The 21,156-nt window shown below is 41.0% G+C and overlaps 1 protein-coding gene across 1 annotated transcript in view; it reads left to right on the top strand.

Annotated features, from left to right (window-relative positions):
* LOC128661768 (cytochrome P450 11B, mitochondrial-like) overlaps positions 1 to 4,433 on the top strand; it is a 347,430-nt gene extending 342,997 nt beyond the window's left edge. The window contains exons 7-8 of the mRNA XM_053715988.1: positions 4,059 to 4,250; positions 4,323 to 4,433. Of these exons, the coding sequence (XP_053571963.1) occupies positions 4,059 to 4,250; positions 4,323 to 4,433 (303 nt within the window). The remainder of the gene's footprint in view (positions 1 to 4,058; positions 4,251 to 4,322) is intronic.
* The last annotated feature ends 16,723 nt before the right edge of the window (positions 4,434 to 21,156 follow it).

Here is a 21,156-nt window from a genome sequence, read left to right as displayed (position 1 = left end):
GAAGTTAAGTGCTAAGAGCAAGGTTTGTTGGAGGATGTAAATTATCTATAAATAAAGCTATATGGCGGCATATATTGTGGATATACAATCTAATATTAGATAGGTGATAAGTGCTGTGTATATACCAGTACTCGAAATATATATATAAAAGTATCAGTATAGTGAATAAAAGATGAAGGAAGCGAAGAAAGTACAAATATAGATACAATTTATTAAAATAAAGGTTTAAAACAATATATTGAGTATTTGACAATTAAAACATATGTATCTAAAAGTGCAGGGACGTCTCCCTTATTCGTTACTGTTTAGTAACAGCTGATAAAAAAAGATCAATTGGTAGTATAAAGCACTTGCGTTTTAAATTGCTGTGTGCAACTGTGGGGTAAAAATGTGACTCCTGAGGTGTTCAGTAAAGATGCGAAGTAACTGTCGGGTAGAGACCGCGTTTTGTGCGGCTTGGCGTTACCAGATGGTGTTGATTGCGCCTTTTACGTGACCGGTGTGATGTCACTGAAGCCGGTTGCGTACGGCGTTTCTATGGTAGCCCCTATTCCGCAAAGATTGTGGAAGTCTTGGGGGAATAACTGTTAGACTTGGCGGTCAAAATAAATGACTTGATGGTTGTTTAAAGCAATATAGGGATAAATGATCCTCAAATTGTGCAGGCTGTGCGGTCGCGATGCAGCGACTAAAAGTGCGGTTTGTTCCCTTTGGTTGCTAGTAGCAACTGGTGGGTCCTTTAAATGTTTAAAACTTGGCGGTTTAAGACATGATGTCTTGATAAAGCCCACGGGCGAAACGCGTTGACTGAGACACTGTGCTATTTGTTTTTATCCTTTGTTTATTTCACAATACTGCACATTTGGAGGACGTTTACCCTATGTTCTTGTGCCTGGTCACATTTATATAGGAACATCAGAGTCGTTACTAACGACCGCAAAGATCTCTTAGTCGCTATAAAGTGACCGCCAAGCTCTTCTAATTAAAGACTCTCTAGTCGTTTAGTCGTTTTGATAACGACCGCAAAGATACACCTGCCTTAATAGTCGTTTTTTAACGACCGCCAAGTTTTAAACATTTAAAGGACCCACCAGTTGCTACTAGCAACCAAAGGGAACAAACCGCAATTTTAGTCGCTGCATCGCGACCGCACAGCCTGCACAATTTGAGGATCATTTATCCCTATATTGCTTTAAACAACTATCAAGTCATTTATTTTGACCGCCAAGTCTAACAGTTTTTCCCCCAAGACTTCCACAATCTTTGCGGAATAGGGGCTACCATAGAAACGCTGTACGCAACCGGCTTCAGTGACATCACACCGGTCACGTAAAAGGCGCAATCAACACCATCTGGTAACGCCAAGCCGCACAAAACGCGGTCTCTACCCGACAGTTACTTCGCATCTTTACTGAACACCTCAGGAGTCACATTTTTACCCCACAGTTGCTAACAGCAATTTAAAACGCAAGTGCTTTATACTACCAATTGATCTTTTTTATCAACTGTTACTAAACAGTAACGAATAAGGGAGACGTCCCTGCACTTTTAGATACATATGTTTTAATTGTCAAATACTCAATATATTGTTTTAAACCTTTATTTTAATAAATTGTATCTATATTTGTACTTTCTTCGCTTCCTTCATCTTTTATTCACTATACTGATACTTTTATATATATATTTCGAGTACTGGTACATACACAGCACTTATCACCTATCTAATATTAGATTGTATATCCACAATATATGCCGCCATATAGCTTTATTTATAGATAATTTACATCCTCCAACAAACCTTGCTCTTAGCGCTTAACTTCCATCTGACCTTTTGCTCTCAATTTTTTGCTTTCCTGGAGGGGAATTCAATAGTTAAGCTGGTTTTTTCACCCCTAGCGCTTATAATTTAATTGTTAACAGGATAAAGCTCAGTGTCACGTGCCTTGTGTGTGTCCCCTGTATAAGGATGTTCTTGTGTGTCAGGATACAGCTCAGTGTCACGTGCCTTGTGTATGTCCCCTGTATAAGTATGTTCTTGTGTGTCAAGATTCAGCTCAGTGTCACGTGCCTTGTGTGTGTCCCCTGTATAAGCATGTGTCTAGATACAGCTCAGTGTCACCTGCCTTGTGTCCCCCCCCCCCCTGTATAAGGATGTTCTTTTGTGTCAGGATACAGCTCAGTGTCACGTGCCTTGTGTGTGTCCCCTGTATAAGGATGCTCTTTTGTGTCAGGATACAGTTCAGTGTCACGTGCCTTGTGTGTGTCCCCTGTATAAGGATGTTCCTGTGTGTTAGGGTACAGCTTGGTGTCACCTGCCTTGTGTCCCCCCCCTGTATAAGGATGTTCTTTTGTGTCTGGATATAGCTCAGTGTCACGTGCCTTGTGTGTGTCCCCTGTATAAGGATGTTCTTTTGTGTCAGGATATAGCTCAGTGTCACGTGCATTGTGTGTCCCCCCTGTATAATGATGTTCTTTTGTGTCAGGATACAGTTCAGTGTCACGTGCCTTGTGTGTGTCTCCTGTATAAGGATGTTCCTGTGTGTTAGGATATAGCTCGGTGTCACGTGCCTTGTGTGTGTCCCCTGTATAAGCATGTTCCTGTGTGTCAGGATATAGCTCAGTGTCACGTGCCTTGTGTGTGTCCCCTGTATAAGCATGTTCCTGTGTGTCAGGATATAGCTCAGTGTCACGTGCCTTGTGTGTGTCCCCTGTATAAGCATGTTCCTGTGTGTCAGGATATAGCTCAGTGTCACGTGCCTTGTGTGTCCCCCCTGTATAATGATGTTCTTTTGTGTCAGGATACAGTTCAGTGTCACGTGCCTTGTGTGTGTCTCCTGTATAAGGATGTTCCTGTGTGTTAGGATACAGCTCGGTGTCACGTGCCTTGTGTGTCCCCCCTGTATAAGCATGTTCCTGTGTGTCAGGATATAGCTCAGTGTCACGTGCCTTGTGTGTGTCCCCTGTATAAGCATGTTCCTGTGTGTCAGGATATAGCTCAGTGTCACGTGCCTTGTGTGTGTCCCCTGTATAAGGATGTTCTTTTGTGTCAGGATATAGCTCAGTGTCACGTGCCTTGTGTGTCCCCCCTGTATAATGATGTTCTTTTGTGTCAGGATACAGTTCAGTGTCACGTGCCTTGTGTGTGTCTCCTGTATAAGGATGTTCCTGTGTGTTAGGATACAGCTCGGTGTCACGTGCCTTGTGTGTGTCCCCTGTATAAGCATGTTCCTGTGTGTCAGGATATAGCTCAGTGTCACGTGCCTTGTGTGTGTCCCCTGTATAAGCATGTTCCTGTGTGTCAGGATATAGCTCAGTGTCACGTGCCTTGTGTGTGTCCCCTGTATAAGCATGTTCCTGTGTGTCAGGATATAGCTCAGTGTCACGTGCCTTGTGTGTGTCCCCTGTATAAGCATGTTCCTGTGTGTCTGGATATAGCTCAGTGTCACGTGCCTTGTGTGTGTCCCCTGTATAATGATGTTCCTGTGTGTCAGGATATAGCTCAGTGTCACGTGCCTTGTGTCCCCCCCCTGTATAATGATGTTCCTGTGTGTTAGGATACAGCTCAGTGTCACCTGCCTTGTGTGTGTTCCCTGTATAAGCATGTGTCTAGATACAGCTCAGTGTCACGTGCCTTGTGTGTGTCCCCTGTATAAGGATGTTCCTGTGTGTCAGGGTACAGCTCAGTGTCACCTGTATTGTGTGTGTCCCCTGTATAAGGATGTTCCTGTGTGTCAGGGTACAGCTCAGTGTCACGTGCCTTGTGTGTGTCCCCTGTATAAGGATGTTCTTTTGTGTCAGGATACAGTTCAGTGTCACGTGCCTTGTGTGTGTGTTCCCTGTATAAGCATGTGTCTAGATACAGCTCAGTGTCACGTGCCTTGTGTGTGTTCCCTGTATAAGCATGTGTCTAGATACAGCTCAGTGTCACGTGCCTTGTGTGTGTCCCCTGTATAAGGATGTTCCTGTGTGTTAGGGTACAGCTCGGTGTCACCTGTCTTGTGTGTCATGTGGCCCCTTAGGTTCCTGTTTCATGTGTGACTTTGAGTCTTTATCCCCAGACCCTAGTGCAAGTAGGCCTGTACCCCATGGGGCGCAGCTCGCAGCTTTTCACTGATCCCCTGCGGTATGATCCCAGCCGTTGGACGCGCAGGGAGGACACCAGTTTCAGGGCTTTGGCATTTGGTTTCGGCTCCAGACAATGCATTGGACGTAGGCTGGCAGAGTCAGAGATGATGCTGTTCCTGATGCATGTGAGTGATGTGTTCAGACCACGTGTTGTGTGTGTTACTATCTGATACTGATTTGTTGTTTCTGTCACTCAGATGCTGCAGAGTTTCCAGATTGACACTGGGTGTAAAGACGACATTAAGACTGTGTTTGGCTTCATTCTTATGCCAGAGAAGCCCCCTTTGCTCACCTTTCGCCCAATCTGAAGGGATCCCTGATACCAGAGTGGCCCAGTCTAGAGACAAATCATCTCCAATACAAGGGTCTGATGTGTCACAAAATCAGTGTCTGAAAGTTTCTTCCTTATGCATAATCGCTGGGTGCATCATGCAGATATGGTCATGGGATCTAGCATGTGTGAGCGGAACAATGTGCAGGTTTATTGTAAGCTCATAGTGTGCCCTGCAGAGGAACTGGCCACAAATAAACTCCACCAATAACAAATCTACTGCAATAAATACGCCCTTAAATATTATCTATACTTGACAATGCGTTTTATAAATCATCTGTTTAATACTAAGCCTCTTGTCGTAAATATTAATAAAGATCAGAGCGAATGATTGGTGATTTTGACTGTTATTTATGTTTTCTTCTTGGACAAGACTCTGATAGGCAGACAGAGTTAATCTCACCAGTCTACCTTTTCATGTAATAGAAATAAATTATTTTTTAATAATTATCTTTATTAAAGAAAAAAAAATCATAATTCATGCTTACCTGATAAAAATGTTCTTGGTGGTAAGAGTCCACAAAATCCTTGCGCGTGGGAATTCACTTCCTCTCCACCAGGAGGAGGCAAAAACACCACACAGCAAAGCTTTAAGTATCTTTCCAACTCCCTCTCTCTCCCAGTAGTATGCATGGCCAAGGAAGAAGAAAGATAGAAGGGTAAAGAGATGCCAACCACTACAAAAGGAAAGAAAAGGGGGGAACCAAGAAATAAATACTGTACATTTATCAGGTAGGCATAAATTATGTTTTCTTTCTAGGTGGTAAGAGTCCACAAAATCCTTACTCGTGGCAACCAATACCCAAGCTAAAGAGTCCACTAAAGGGAACGGGTGGGAAACAAGAAGGCACTAATTATAATAAACCAGTGCCTGAAAAAATCTTCCTACCCAGAACTGTCTCTGCTGAGACAAAAAAAAACTAAAAATTGAAAAGAATATACAGGGAGTGCAGAATTATTAGGCAAGTTGTATTTTTGAGGATTAATTTTATTATTGAACAACAACCATGTTCTCAATGAACCCAAAAAACTCATTAATATCAAAGCTGAATAGTTTTGGAAGTAGTTTTTAGTTTGTTTTTAGTTATAGCTATTTTAGGGGGATATCTGTGTGTGCAGGCGACTATTACTGTGCATAATTATTAGGCAGTTTACAAAAAACAAATATATACCCATTTCAATTATTTATTTTTGCCAGTGAAACCAATATAACATCTCAACATTCACAAATATACATTTCTGACATTCAAAAACAAAACAAAAACAAATCAGTGACCAATATAGCCACCTTTCTTTGCAAGGACACTCAAAAGCCTGCCATCCATGGATTCTGCCAGTGTTTTGATCTGTTCACCATCAACATTGCTTGCAGCAGCAACCACAGCCTCCCAGACACTGTTCAGAGAGGTGTACTGTTTTCCCTCCTTGTAAATCTCACATTTGATGATGGACCACAGGTTCTCAATGGGGATCAGATCAGGTGAACAAGGAGGCCATGTCATTAGATTTTCTTCTTTTATACCCTTTCTTGCCAGCCACGCTGTGGAGTACTTGGACGCGTGTGATGGAGCATTGTCCTGCATGAAAATCATGTTTTTCTTTAAGGATGCAGACTTCTTCCTGTACCACTGCTTGAAGAAGGTGTCTTCCAGAAACTGGCAGTAGGACTGGGAGTTGAGCTTGACTCCATCCTCAACCCGAAAAGGCCCCACAAGCTCATCTTTGATGATACCAGCCCGAACCAGTACTCCACCTCCACCTTGCTGGCGTCTGAGTCGGACTGGAGCTCTCTGCCCTTTACCAATCCAGCCACAGGCCCATCCATCTGGCCCATCAAGACTCACTCTCATTTCATCAGTCCATAAAACCTTAGAAAAATCAGTCTTGAGATATTTCTTGGCCCAGTCTTGACGTTTCAGCTTGTGTGTCTTGTTCAGTGGTGGTCGTCTTTCAGCCTTTCTTACCTTGGCCATGTCTCTGAGTATTGCACACCTTGTGCTTTTGGGCACTCCAGTGATGTTGCAGCTCTGAAATATGGCCAAACTGGTGGCAAGTGGCATCTTGGCAGCTGCACGCTTGACTTTTCTCAGTTCATGGGCAGTTATTTTGCGCCTTGGTTTTTCCACACGCTTCTTGCGACCCTGTTGACTATTTTGAATGAAACACTTGATTGTTCGATGATCACGCTTCAGAAGCTTTGCAATTTTAAGAGTGCTGCATCCCTCTGCAAGATATCTCACTATTTTTGACTTTTCTGAGCCTATCAAGTCCTTCTTTTGACCCATTTTGCCAAAGGAAAGGAAGTTGCCTAATAATTATGCACACCTGATATAGGGTGTTGATGTCATTAGACCACACCCCTTCTCATTACAGAGATGCACATCACCTAATATGCTTAATTGGTAGTAGGCTTTCGAGCCTATACAGCTTGGAGTAAGACAACATGCATAAAGAGGATGATGTGGTCAAAATACTCATTTGCCTAATAATTCTGCACTCCCTGTAGTAGAAACGTTAAACATCCAGGATACAGCCACGCCACCTGGTGATTAAAAATACAAATTTTATGCTTGCCTGATAGATAAAAAAAAAATATTTCCGGGCATGGAGAGTCTACGAAACATTCTAATTACTAGTGGGGTATTCACTCCTGGCCAGCAGGAGGCGGCAAAGAGCACCACAGCAGAGCTGTCAAGTATCACTTCTCTTACCCATAACCCCCAGTCATTCAGCCGAAGGGAAATGGAAAAAGATGATAACACAAGGGTATAGAGGTGCCTGAGGACTAGACAAAAAAACTGCCGTCTTAATTTGAATAAGGGCGGGTCGAGGACTCTCCATGCCCGGAAATAAATAAATTAATCAGGTAAGCATAAATTTTATTTTCTTTCCTATGGCATGGAGAGTCCACAAAACATTCTTATTACTAGTGGTAACCAATACCCAAGCTAGAGGACACAGTATTAATAGGGAGGGAGAAGAGGCGGACCTAAACTGAAGGCACCACCACTTGAAGAACCTTTCTCCCAAAAGAAGCCTCAGCTGAGGACCATATGAAGAGGACAAAGTGGCCGCTTTACAGATTTGCTCCAGAGAAGCTTCATTTTTGAAAGCCCATGAAGATGAAACAGCTCTAGTGGAATGAGCCATAATTCTCTCAGGAGGCTGCTGTCCAGCTGTCTCATAAGCTAAATGGATAACACTTCTCAACCAGAGAGAGAGAATGGTAGAAGTGGCCTTCTGACCTCTACATTTACCAGAGAAAACAAACAGGGCAGAAGTCTGCCAAAAAATTTTAGTTGCTTGAAGGTAAAATTTAAGAGCATGCACAACATCCAAGTTATGCAAAAGACGTTCCTTCTGGGAAGGAGGATTAGGACAAAAAAAAGAAACAATAATTTCCTGATTAATATTGCGATCCGACACAATCTTAGGGATACACCCCAGCTTTGTATGAAGGACCGCCTTATCAGCATAAAAAATAAGGTAAGGGGAATCGCACTGCAGAGCCGAAAGTTCAGAAACTCTGCGAGCAGAAGAAATAGCAAGAAGAAACAAAAGCTTCCAAGATAGTAATTTAATACTAACAGAATGCATCGGCTCAAACGGAGCCTACTGCAAAACTGTAAGAACAAGGCTAAGACTCCAAGGAGGTGCAATAGATTTAAACACAGGCCTGATTTTGACCAAGGCCTGAACAAAAGACTGAACATCTGTCAGAACTGCCAGACATTTATGCAGAAGAATAGACAGAGCAGAAATCTGACCCTTCAAAGTACTGACTGACAAACCCATCTCCAGGCCCTCCTGAAGAAAAGACAAAATTTGAGGAACCCTTACTTTGTTCCAAGAAAAACCTTTTGAATCACACCAATGAAGGTATTTACACCATACCCTATGTTAAATTCTGTGAGTAACCGGTTTACGAGCCTGAAGAATAGTATCTATGACTTTCTCAGAGAAGCCACTTCTAGCCAAACTTAGACGTTAAATCTCCAAGCAGTCAGCTTCAGAGAAACCAGATTTGGATGAAGAAAGGGACCCTGAAGTAGAAGCTCATTCCTGAAAGGTAACCTCCACGGCGGAAGAGATGACATTGTCACCAGATCCTGCGAGGCCATGCAGGAGCTATTAGAATCACAGAAGCTCTCTCCTTTTGATGTGAGCAATTACTCGTGGGAGCAACGCAAACAGAGGAAACGGGTATGCTAGATTGAAGTTCCAAGAAACCGCTAGAGCATCTACCAGAATGACTTGAGGATCTCTTGACCTTGAACCGTACTTTGGAAGCTTGGCGTTTTGATGAGACGCCATCAGATCCAACTCTGGAATCCCCCACCTGAGAGTTATCATTGTGAAAACCTCTGGGTGGAGAGCCCACTCTCCAGGATGAAAAAGTCTGCCTGCTTTGAAAATCCGCCTCCCAGTTGTCCATCCCTGGTATTTGTATGGCAGAGAGATGGAAATCGAGAGACTCCACCCACTAGAGAATGCGAGACTCCTCCATTGCCAAGGAACTCTGAGTTCCTCCCCAGTGATTGATGTAGGCCACCGAGGTGATGTTGTCCGACTGAAATCTGATAAATCGGACCAAAGATAGTTGAGGCCAAGCTATTAAAACATAGAAAATTACTCTCAACACCAAGATGTTTATTGGAAGAGACGACTCCTCTGGAGTCCACAGACCCTGTGTCTTTAAGAAACCCCAAACTGCTCCCCAGCCTAACAGTCTGGCATCCGTGGTCACAATCACCCATGAAGGCCTCAGGAAGCATGTGCCCCGAGACAGATGGTTCTGTGAAACCCACCATGAGAGTGAGACTCTTGTTGCAGAATCCAAATGTAACTTTCTGTGAGAGATCTGAGGGGTCCTGTTCTATTGACTGAGCATGCATAGCTGCAGAGGTCTCAGATGGAACCAAGCAAAAGGAATGATGTCCATGGAGGCAACCATCAGTCCAATCACATCCATGCATTGAGCCACAGATGGACAAATAGTAGACTGGAGAGACAGGCAAGAAACATGAAGCTTGGATTTTCTGACGTCCGTCAGAAAAATCTTCATAGACAGGGAATCTATGATTGTTCCCATGAAACAAACCCTTGTATCTGGAACAAGGGAACTCTTTCCCAGATTCACTTTCCACCCATGGGAACGTACAATAGACAACAACATCTCGGTATGAGATCTTGCTAGATGAAAAGATGGCGCTTGAACTAGAATGTCATCTAGCTAAGGTGCCACAGCAATACCCTGGGACCTCACCACTGCCAGAAGTGCCCCCAGAACCTTTGTAAAAATTCTGGGAGCTGTAGCAAGACCAAAAGGAAGGGCAACAAACTGGAAATGTTTGTCCTGGAAGGCAAACCTTAGGTACTGGTAATGATCCCTGTGAATAGGAACATGAAGATACGCATCCTTCAGATCTATGGTCGTCATGAACTGACCCTTATGGACCAAAGGAAGAATAGAACGAATGGTCTCCATCTTGAAGGATCGAACCCTGAGGAATTGATTGAGACACTTTAGGTCCAGAATGGGATGAAAAGTGCCCTCCTTCTTGGGAGCTACAAATAGATTTGAATAGAATCCTAGACCCTGTTCCTCTAGAGGAACTGGAACAATCACTCCCAGGAATGAAAGGTCCTTTACGCAGTTTAAGAAGGCCTCTCTCTTTATCTGATTCACAGATAACCTTGACTGGTGGAAACTGCCCCTGGGAGGACAAGATTTGAATCCTATTCTGTAACCGTGGGATACTATATCTATGGTCCAAGGATATGGAACATTGCGTATCCAAGCCTGCTGAAAAAAAGAAAGCCTGCCCCCCACTTGATCCATTACAGGATTGGGGGTGGCCCCTTTATGTTGATTTAGAATCAACTGAAGGCTTCTTAACTTGCTTCCCCCTATTCCAAGGCTGACTGGACCTCCAAGAAGACTTGGATTGATCTGACTTGGAAGAGGAAGACTTCTGTCCCTTAAAGTTATGAAAGGAACTAAAATTAGAATTCTGCCGACCCTATTCTTTTTATCCTGAGGTAGGAAAGAACCATTTCCACCTGTAATGTCAGAAATAATTTCTGCCAGACCTAGTCCAAACAAGGTTCTACCATTATAAGGCAGAGATAAAAGCTTGGACTTGGATGTAACATCTGCAGACCAAGATTTTAACCAGAGAGCTCTGCAATATAAAACAGTAAAACCAGAAATCTTAGCACCCAACCTAAGAACTTGCATGTTGGCATCACAAATAAAGGTATTGGCTAGCTTGAGAGCCTTGATCCTGTCTTGGATCTCTATAGTAGTCTCTTCTAGGATAAGATTAGATAAGTCATCGCACCAATAAGATGCTGCCCTCACAACTGTAGCAATATTAGCAACAGGTTGCCAATGTAATCTCTGATGAATGCACATCTTCAAAAAAGCCTCAAGCTTCTTATCCATGGGACCCTTGAATGAACAACTATTGTCAATAGGAATAGTAGTTCGCTTAGCCAGAGTACTGAGAGATAGCTTCCTTTACCTTGGGCACCGTGTGCCACAAGTCACGAATAGAGTCAGCAACAGGAAACATCTTTTTAAAAACAGGGACGGGGAAAAAGAAATTCCCTAGTTTATCCCATTCCTGAGTTATAATATCTGCCATACGGTCAGGAACTGAAAATACTTCCACAGATGAGGGTACATCATATACCCTATTAAGCTTACTAGACCTCTTTAGATTCTCCACAACAGATTCAGATTCTTCCAAAGTAGCAAGAACCTCCTTCAAAAGAACTCAGTGTTCTAACTTAAATCTGAAATTAATCTCCTCTGAATCTGCAGAATTTGTCACTACAGTATCAGAATCTGACAATGCCCCATCAGAAGCCACTGAAGAATCATCCTCATCAGATAATTGAGACAAACTGACTAACGCAGCTTTAGCCTTACAAACATCAATATGTTTAGATTTCCTCTTACGCTTACCAGAAACCTTTGGAAAAGCTTCCGAAACAGCAGAAGTAATCTGCGCAGTGAGATCCACAGGTAAAAAAACACCCCCAGGAGGTTGAGAGGAACCGCAGGGCACTGCATGTGAAGCTAGGATAACACTATCCTGAGAGACAGGAGGCTCAGGGAGAGACATCTTATCTTTAAACTTTAATTTAAAAAGGGACAGTCTACACCAGAATGTTTGTTTTAAAAGATAGATCATCCCTTTATTACCCATTCCCTAGTTTTGCATAACCAACACAGTTATATAAATACACTTTTTACTTATGTTATTATCTTGTATCTAAACCTCTGCCCCCTTATTTGAGTTCTTTTGACAGACATACCCTCTAGTGGTGAAAAACTGTCAAAATGCCCTGAGAGAAGAAGCGGCCTTCAAGGGCTTAGTTGAAAGCTAAAACTAGGACAAAGCAAAATTGGTGATAAAAGTAAAATGGAAAATTGTTTAAAATTACATACCCTATCTGAATCATGAAAGTTTATTTTGGACTATACTGTCCCTTTAAACATGAAGAGCAAAACTGTACAGGAGGAATTATCTTAGCCTCCAAACACAATAAGCATTTTTCAAAATAATCAACTTTAGTATTAGTGTCCATAATTGGGTATCAGTTCACAATTAACAAAAAAAAATTAAATAGCAAATTAAGTTTATTTATATGAAGCAATAAAACCTAAATAAGCACTTAAACCCCTCAGCTTTACCCCTCCAGAAGTTGCTATCCCACTAGCACAGAAAACCAGACACACCCGGTAGCAAAAAACTCCTCCTTGTTACCAGAACAGCCCAAATCCACTTGCCACTGTAGATAGCAAAAAATGCCGCGGCAAACTCCGATCTGAACAGAGAAGCCAAAAACCAGAAGCGCCGAGGAGCAGTCACGTGACCGCAATCATTTTATTTTTTAATTGAGGCAAACAAAAATAGTGCAAAAACCAACAGCAGCACAGCAAAAGTGATTGTGCCAATAAGCTGAGCTGAAAAGTGATTGTGCCAATAAGCCGAGCTGAAAAGTGATTGTGCCAATAAGCTGAGCTGAAAAGTGATTGTGCCAATAAGCCGAGCTGAAAAGTGATTGTGCCAATAAGCTGAGCTGAAAAGTGATTGTGCCAATAAGCTGAGCTGAAAAGTGATTGTGCCAATAAGCCGAGCTGAAAAGTGATTGTGCCAATAAGCTGAGCTGAAAAGTGATTGTGCCAATAAGCTGAGCTGAAAAGTGATTGTGCCAATAAGCTGAGCTGAAAAGTGATTGTGCCAATAAGCTGAGCTGAAAAGTGATTGCAACATGTAAGAAGTATAACGCTTCATACAATCTCCCATTTCTGAGCCCCCAATAAAAAATGATGCCTCTTTTCACATAAGCAGTGCCCCTAAAACAGATTTAAATGCTCTCCACAAGGATTTAACCCCTATAGTGCCGGTACCTTCACTTACCTGTCAGGTGCTCTGTCAGGCAGGAACGGTTTCCTGAGGTTTGGCAGCCTCACCAGATCTACCAGGGACCTATAGAAAAGAAAGAGCAGAGTAACCAACGCTTTCTATAATAGGGGTAGCAAGAATGTTAGAAGTTTAAAGGGACACTGAACCCAAATGTTTTCTTTCGTGACTCAGATAGAGCAGCAATTTTTAGCAACTTTCTAATTTACTCCGATTATCAAATTTTCTTCTTGCGATCATTTTTTTTGTTATCTTATTTGCATCTAAACTAAGGAGCCAGCCAATTGTTGGTTCAGTACCCTAGACAGTACTTGTTTATTCGTGGGTGAATTTACCCCCAATCAGCAAGAACAACCCAGGTTGTTCACCAAAAATGGGCCGGCATCTAAACTTACATTCTTGCTTTTCAAATAAAGATACCAACAGAATGAAGACAATTCGATAATAGGAGTAAATTAGAAAGTTGCTTAAAATTGCATGCTCCATCTGAATCACAAAAGAAAAAAATTTGGGTTCAGTGTCCCTTTTAAGCAAAGACCACCTCACCGTCTTCTAACTGCTAATAGCCACCATTACTCCTACTAAAGAGATTGACATGGACACAGCATAGCCACAATCCTTGGTTGCAGGGAAAAGTACAGATTAAAAGGATTAAAATCTTCAGACACCATCTTCGCCATTCTCCTGTGATCAAGGCAAAGAGAATGATGGGTAAGGGTTATAGGTAAGGGAAGTGATACTTAACAGCTCTGCTGGGGTGCTCTTTGCCTCCTCCTGCTGGCCAGGAGTGAATATTACACTATTAATTAGAATGTTTAGTGGACTCTCCATGCCATAGGAAAGAAACATCCTTTTGAAAATACAGAATGAAGAAGAGACTAGAATCCAGCATATGTGTCGGAGACTAAGAACCCCAGAAGTACCACAGGAACTCTAAAGGAAAGGAGGACAAAAAGGATGCTGTCCGACAAGTTTCCATTACATCCCGAGGGATGACAAAGTTCGAGGAAGTTAACAGAATTGCTATGCATAACCCTGAACTAAGGACCTGGGCAAATACACGTTAAAAGCTCAGCACCGGCAGCTGAATTCAAACCAACAACCATAGAGTTGCAAAGTCACAAAGCTAACCGCTAGGCTACATTGGGCTGCTCACAACCGAGAAAGAGAGAGGCTGAATAGAAATGCGCACACAGAACACTGGACCCACAGATTAAAAGTTAGAAACTCTGCTAACTGAGGTCCAGGATATACAAAAGCAAGGAAAAACAATCATAGCGTAGCCAAGAGCATCTGGCCCAGATCCTTAACTTATTGAGACACGACGGAGCAAAGGAAAACATTTCTGCCTGATTACCATCAGAGTAGAAACATAGAACAAACAAACCAAATGAAAACAAAGAGATGCTAGGATGACCTCAGAACTAGAGACCCTCCAAAGTAGAGGAAAAACACTCGGGGGAAACTCTTCTGAGATCTTGGCTCAAAGAACTGCAGGGAGGAAAGAGAATCTCTGAATTTGGGACAGAAAACATAATTTATGTAAGAACTTACCTGATAAATTAATTTCTTTCATATTGGCAAGAGTCCATGAGCTAGTGACGTATGGGATATACAATCCTACCAGGAGGAGGCAAAGTTTCCCAAACCTCAAAATGCCTATAAATACACCCCTCACCACACCCACAATTCAGTTTAATGAATAGCCAAGTAGTGGGGTGATAAAATAAGGAGTAGAAAAGCATACAAAAAGAGGAACTGGAAAAATAATTGTGTTTTTATACAAAAATCATAACCATCATAAAAAGGGTGGGCCTCGTGGACTCTTGCCAATATGAAAAATTAATTTATCAGGTAAGTTCTTACATAAATTATATTTTCTTTCATGTAATTGGCAAGAGTCCATGAGCTAGTGACGTATGGGATAGAAATACCCAAGATGTGGAAGTCCACAGAATAGTCACTAGAAAGGGAGGGGTAAAATAACAACAGCTATTACCACTGAGAAATTAAATCCACACAATAAATACGTTTTCCTTGAAAACACTAAAATCAAAAGCACTAGAATCAAACTGAAACAGCTGCATGAAGAACTTTTTCTACCAAAGACTGCTTCAGAAGAAGCAAATACATCAAAATGGTAAAAACAATAAAAGTATGCAAGAAGACCAAAATTACTGATTTGCAAAATTGATCAACATAAGCTTAATTCTGAAAAAGCCCAAGAAGTGGTGACTGATCTAGTAGAATGAGCTGTAAAACTCTGAGGCGGAGCCTGCCCTGCCTCCAAATAAGCCTTGAAAAACAAAAGCTTTAATCAGGATGCCAAAGAAATGGCAGAGGCTTCCTAACCTTTTCTGGAACCAGAACAGCAGATAGACTAGAAGTCTTCTGAAATCCTAGTAACCTCGATATAGAATTATAAAGCTCTTACCACATCCAAAGGATGTAAAGAACTCTCAAAGAATTCTTTAGGATTAGGAAACAAAGAAGGAACAACAATTTCTCTACTAATGTTGTTCAAATTCACAACCTTAAGAAAAAAAGTCGTCCACAAAACAACTTATCTAAATGAAAAAAACAGATAAGGAGACACACAAGAGAGAGCTGATAAATCAGAAACTCTGGTAGCAGAGGAGATAGTCAAAAGAAGCAACACTTTCCAAGAAAGTAGATAATCTTCAAACCAAATAAGACTCCAAAAAGGAGAAATTAATAAATGAACAGGCTTGATACCAACCAAAGCCTGAACAAAACATTGAATATCAGGAAGTTTAAGCAAGCTTTATATAAAATAAAACAGAAAGAGCAGAGATTTGTCCCTTCAAAAAAATTGCAGACAAACTTATCCAAACCATCCTGAAACACTGTAAAATCCTAGGAATTCTAAAAGAATGCCAAGAGAATTTATGAGAAGAACACTATAAAATATAGGTTTTCCAAACCTGATAATACATGTTCCTTGAAACAGACTTATAAGCCTGCAACATAGCGATAAAAACGGAGTCAGAGAAACCTCTATGACTAAACACTAATCAATTTCCATAGAAAGAGAAAATGGCCAAGGATGGCAACAAGATCCACATACCAAACCTGTGAAGCCATGCTGATGCTATCAGACACACATGACACTGTTCCAAAATGATCTTGGAAATCACCTTTGGAAGAAAAAAACAGAGGCGGAAGGATGTAGTCAAGTTGCGAAACCAAGACACTGCTAATGCATCCACTATCTCCACCTGAGGATCCCTGGACCTGAAAAGGTACTTGGGAAATAAAACACATCTGTATAGAGATGCCACTCTCCCGGATCTAAAGACTGACGGCTGAGATAATCCCCCTCCCAAAATGTCTAAAATTGTAGAAAATAGACAGGAGATGAATTCCATCCAAGAACTTATTCAAGATACTTCTTAATTGCTACTACGAGTCCCTATTGTTGATTGACATATGCCACAGTTGTGATATTGTCTGTCAGAAGAAATGAAAAAGTTCTCTCCTAAAAGAGGCCAAACCTGAAAGAGCTCTGAAAAAAATAGCACAGAGTTCTAAAATATCAATTGGAAACCTTGCCTCTTGAAGTTTCCAAACCCCTTGTGCTGTCAAAAGACCATCAGACAGCTCCCCAACCTGTAAGACTTGCATCCATTTAGAATACAGCCCAGACGAGAACAAGCCGCGACCATGATAAGATGCATAATTGTGTAGCTCCGATCTCCCTTTGAAGAATCAGATTTGTCACAACATATTTTTGGCTTCCTACATGATAAATCTTACCTACTTCTCAAGCAGCCAAAGCTGATTCTAGGGATACTATTCTTGATATGATTCACTCAAGCAGACGATCTAATTTGAGCTACTGAAAGTGGAATGCTGCGGCCCACCTCACAGCACCATCTACCCCCCCTCTCCCGGTTTGAGGGCTGCCGGGTTGAGTGGTACTTATCTATTAAATCCAATATAGGGTGAAGCAAAAATCAACTGGATAACTCCCTATTTATCTCTACATGGAGGAGGACTGCTACTCACAGATACAGGCGCTACTGGAAGATTTCGAGTGTCAGATGGATTATAACTTTAATGATCTCTCACATATCATAAGAGCTGGAATAGAGAAAGGAAACAATGACAAGCTCAAGATGGCGGACAGTGAGCGTGGTAATCCGCTACATAAAGCCACAAATAACAGTGAAAACCTCTCCCACCTCGTGATGCTCCTTGAACCTGCGATGACTGAATCATTAACGATGCAAGAAATTGTCTTCCCCTCTGGAAAGCCCATGATCCTCTACCCCACCGCTTGCCCCTGTGACATGACTGCAGAGTTTGTTTTGTCAGAAGCCCGTATTGGAGCAGTCGCCCACCGGGCACGTTGTGACTCACATTGGGAACAAACATCTGCTCAGCATCACGCAAGAAGAGAGGAAGCTTTAACACCCATGGATCATGGTTCATGTACTGTCTCCCAATCCTTACTGCTTAGTTACCAGGGGACATTTCCTGACCTCTGATCTCACTGTAACTTGCTTAGTTCCTTCTCCTGTTGCTTGCCCAGTTCAGCTCTATTATCAAGGAGAGAAAAGGGTTGACTTTATCGCTATTAATAACTGTCAGTTGCGAGGTACCTGGTTACCCACATATTGAGGTTATAATATGCTTGCATATATGTTTTACTCTGTTTAATCCCCATTCTGAAATAAACCTATGGTCTTGTTGCCCTTCTGTTATATATATGGTTATACTGGTTTTCTTTAGGCCTGTTTTTCATATGTTACCTATCTCATTTAGGGTGTTTTGAAACCTTCATGATTATCTAGTTGATTATTTACAGGCATCAAACAGGGAGCCACCCAGACTTATATGCTAGACAAGCTTAAGTATCTTTATTCATTTAGTTACTGAATCCCAACTGCTATGCTTGCTAGCTAATTAATATGGGTATGAGACATTTAGGGAGACACATACAGATGGCTGGTACTAGTGGATAGTAGGCACATACGTGGTCTAACAATTTGATTTAACGCAAGAAGGCCTCGTTCCGTACATTACAATCTTCATACTCTTTTGTAATCTCTATTCTGGGACAACTCTAAGCGCTAACATTACCCGCCATCGTACTAGCCATATTTATGTTAACCCTATAACCCCAATCATATGCTCATACATATTAAACTTTCATTATGGCTCAATACCAATAACACTGGGTTATCCTTTATAACTTTAGGTATCACATTATCTTACTTGCATACCCTTCTATCTAACACCTAGATTTGACTGTTTATCAGCTAGCTGATAGGATTCTCCCTCATTTTTATTTAGAGGCCTTAATAGGTCCTTCTACAATCGTTGAAGTTTACATTAAGATCTCGTACACTCACCCTTTGGATTTAACCTCAGGTTTTACCTACTAATAATATTCTAGCCCTTTATCTATCTTTTTGACATTAAATCATAGTTACTAACTTCCCCCCTACACTGCAGAGTGGTTCTTACCTGCTGATTTCCCCCCCCCCCCATACCCATCATTAAGGCCCAATAGTAGCCTATACAATTGCCAACTTCCCATACCGTTTTTCATTTACCCTTTCTGGTCCAAGTGAGACCCTCAAGTGCAATTGGGAATCATAACCAATATATTTAAAATAAAAATAAAATGAGGTCTCATTATTAGTTCCTTGTGCCATATTTCCCCCTTAAAATATTGTCACTTCTTTCTCTGTTTATATGTACTGTTTTCCTAACTCATAATATATACTACTTGCTCCTGAGATCCAAAAATTATTATAAATGGTATATGGGCTCCTCTTCATAAAATATCTATTATTCTGGTCCATAAGTGACCGCGATAGCCCTAGAAGACTCAAAAAATAATGGAACAGAAGCTTCACTCATTTATGTCAAGCTCATCTCCTGTAGTTTTAACTACTATTCACCTATAATATAATTCTTAGGGTTCAACAGACAAGACACTCCTACACATGTGGCAACTCCATTTTCAAGGCATTGGATGAAGTTGTAATATTATTATTGTATATTGATGTTTCTAAAGCATTACGGTTATAATTGATCACCTCAATAAATAGAATTATTTTCAAAAACAAACAAAACAGAGAGATAAGAGTGTTAGGATTTTAAAAATATCAACTGTGATATCTAAAAACAATCCCTGTATCATTGATTCAGTATGCAAAGCAAAAAGAGATCTCAGAAGAAAAACGAGCAAAGGGAACCACGCCCGATGCTGCAGTTATGAGACTTAAAACTTCCATGCACATAGCCACTGAAAGAAATGTTCTAGACTGTAAGTTAGACAGGCTAACGCCACTTACAATTGACTTTTGTCCGAGAAAGACAAAGACATGAACACAGAATCCATCTAGAAACCCAAAAAGAAGTGATCCTTGTCTGAGGAATCACGAAACTTAGGTAAATTAAATCCTCTAACCATGTCTTGAAGAAACAAAACTTAATTGATTCATGAGGGATTCCACAAAAAGTCCATATATTTGAATACTGCTCTTTCATATGTATGTATTGGGTACTTGTAAAGCGCGTCTAATCACCCGTAAGGGACTCAAGACGCTGCTCATTCAATCGACCTTGGAAGGATGAAAGGCTGAATGGACCTCACCGGGAATCAAACCTGCAACCCTCAGGTTGCTACAGAGCTCAGCCACAGTGCATTAGCATGCTGAGCTATCTGTCCAACTTTAATAAAGAAAAGTTTAAGCTAATACCAAGATACCCTCCAAATAAGGAAGCACCACAATACCCTACTGTCTGAAGACAGAAAGAAGGGCACCAAGAACCTTTGAAAAGATTCATAAAGCTGTTGCTAGACCAAATGGAAAAGCGACAAATTGGTAGAGCTTAAAAAGAAAATCTCAGAATCCACAAGTGGTCTGAATGAAATAAAATATGAGGATAAACATCCTGAAAAATGGAGTGGACATGAAATGACCTTAACAAAAAGGCATAATAGTCCTTATAATCGCCAACTTAAAAGTTGAGACTCTAACAAAACAATATAAAAAGTCTTCAGATCCAAGAATGGACTGAATAAACCTTTCTTCTTTGGGACAAAAAATAGAATTGAATAGAAACCTAAATCCTGTTCCTGCAAAAAGAACTGGCATAATCACTCCTGGAAAAAATTCACAGAGTGTACTGAGAAAGAAAGATTCTTCCCATAGGAGGTCTCATTCTAAAAATCTATTCAAACCCTAAGAATAATATTGAATTTGGACTGAGTTTATCCAAAAACAATTTAATCTGCCCCCCACCAGAAGGACTGGTTTGAGAACCGCACCTTAATAACTAGTAATTATAAAACATTTTTCTCCCAGAAGGATACAAAAAAAAACGCTTCTTCAGTGCTTACACTCGGAGTTAACCAAAATTAGCAGCTAATAAAAACAGTAGTTATTATTACCCAAATAAATAGTACACAATAAATTGACCTAAAAGGCCAAAGGGCTGTATTAATCCTGCCGGGAAATGAATCTATGACCCTTGGATCTAGAACAAGCGTTTGAACTCAGGACTAAAAGTAGGGCAGAAAAAAACTCTAAATCTCCAAAAAATAGTGGAGATTATAGAAAACAAACAAATTATTATCCTAACAAGATAGAGATAATAAAATATATTTGAAATCATAATAATAGATAAAGTAAACATAATTAAATGAATACATCTAATGTAAATAAACAGTTATTTACTTGAGAATCTGAAACTGCTTATGCTAACTGTTTAACAAAGGTTGGGAAAACGGTAATGTCACAGATAAAGCTGAGCTAAAAATATAAACAGTACAGTGGGGCAAAAAATTATTTAGTCATCCACCAATTGTGCAAGTTCTCCCACTTAAGAAGATGAGAGAGGCCTGTAATTTTCATCATATTTTCATCATAGCTCTGTGTAGTGCACTCATCATAGCGAGATCAGGGAGCCAACACAATGGAGCGTGGACGGGGACACACCCCCTTGGATTGATCCTGCGATTGGCTGCTACTCCGGGCGGAACTGAAATAACATAATTTATGTAAGAACTTACCTGATAAATTCATTTCTTTCATATTAGCAAGAGTCCATGAGCTAGTGACGTATGGGATATACATTCCTACCAGGAGGGGCAAAGTTTCCCAAACCTCAAAATGCCTATAAATACACCCCTCACCACACCCACAAATCAGTTTAACGCATAGCCAAGAAGTGGGGTGATAAGACAAAAGTGTGAAAGCATAAAAAATAAGGAATTGGAAT

The sequence above is a fragment of the Bombina bombina genome, chromosome 5 (genome assembly GCF_027579735.1).
Source record: "Bombina bombina isolate aBomBom1 chromosome 5, aBomBom1.pri, whole genome shotgun sequence".
Lineage (NCBI taxonomy): Eukaryota > Metazoa > Chordata > Amphibia > Anura > Bombinatoridae > Bombina > Bombina bombina.
This window is presented reverse-complemented; position numbering and strand designations above follow the sequence as displayed.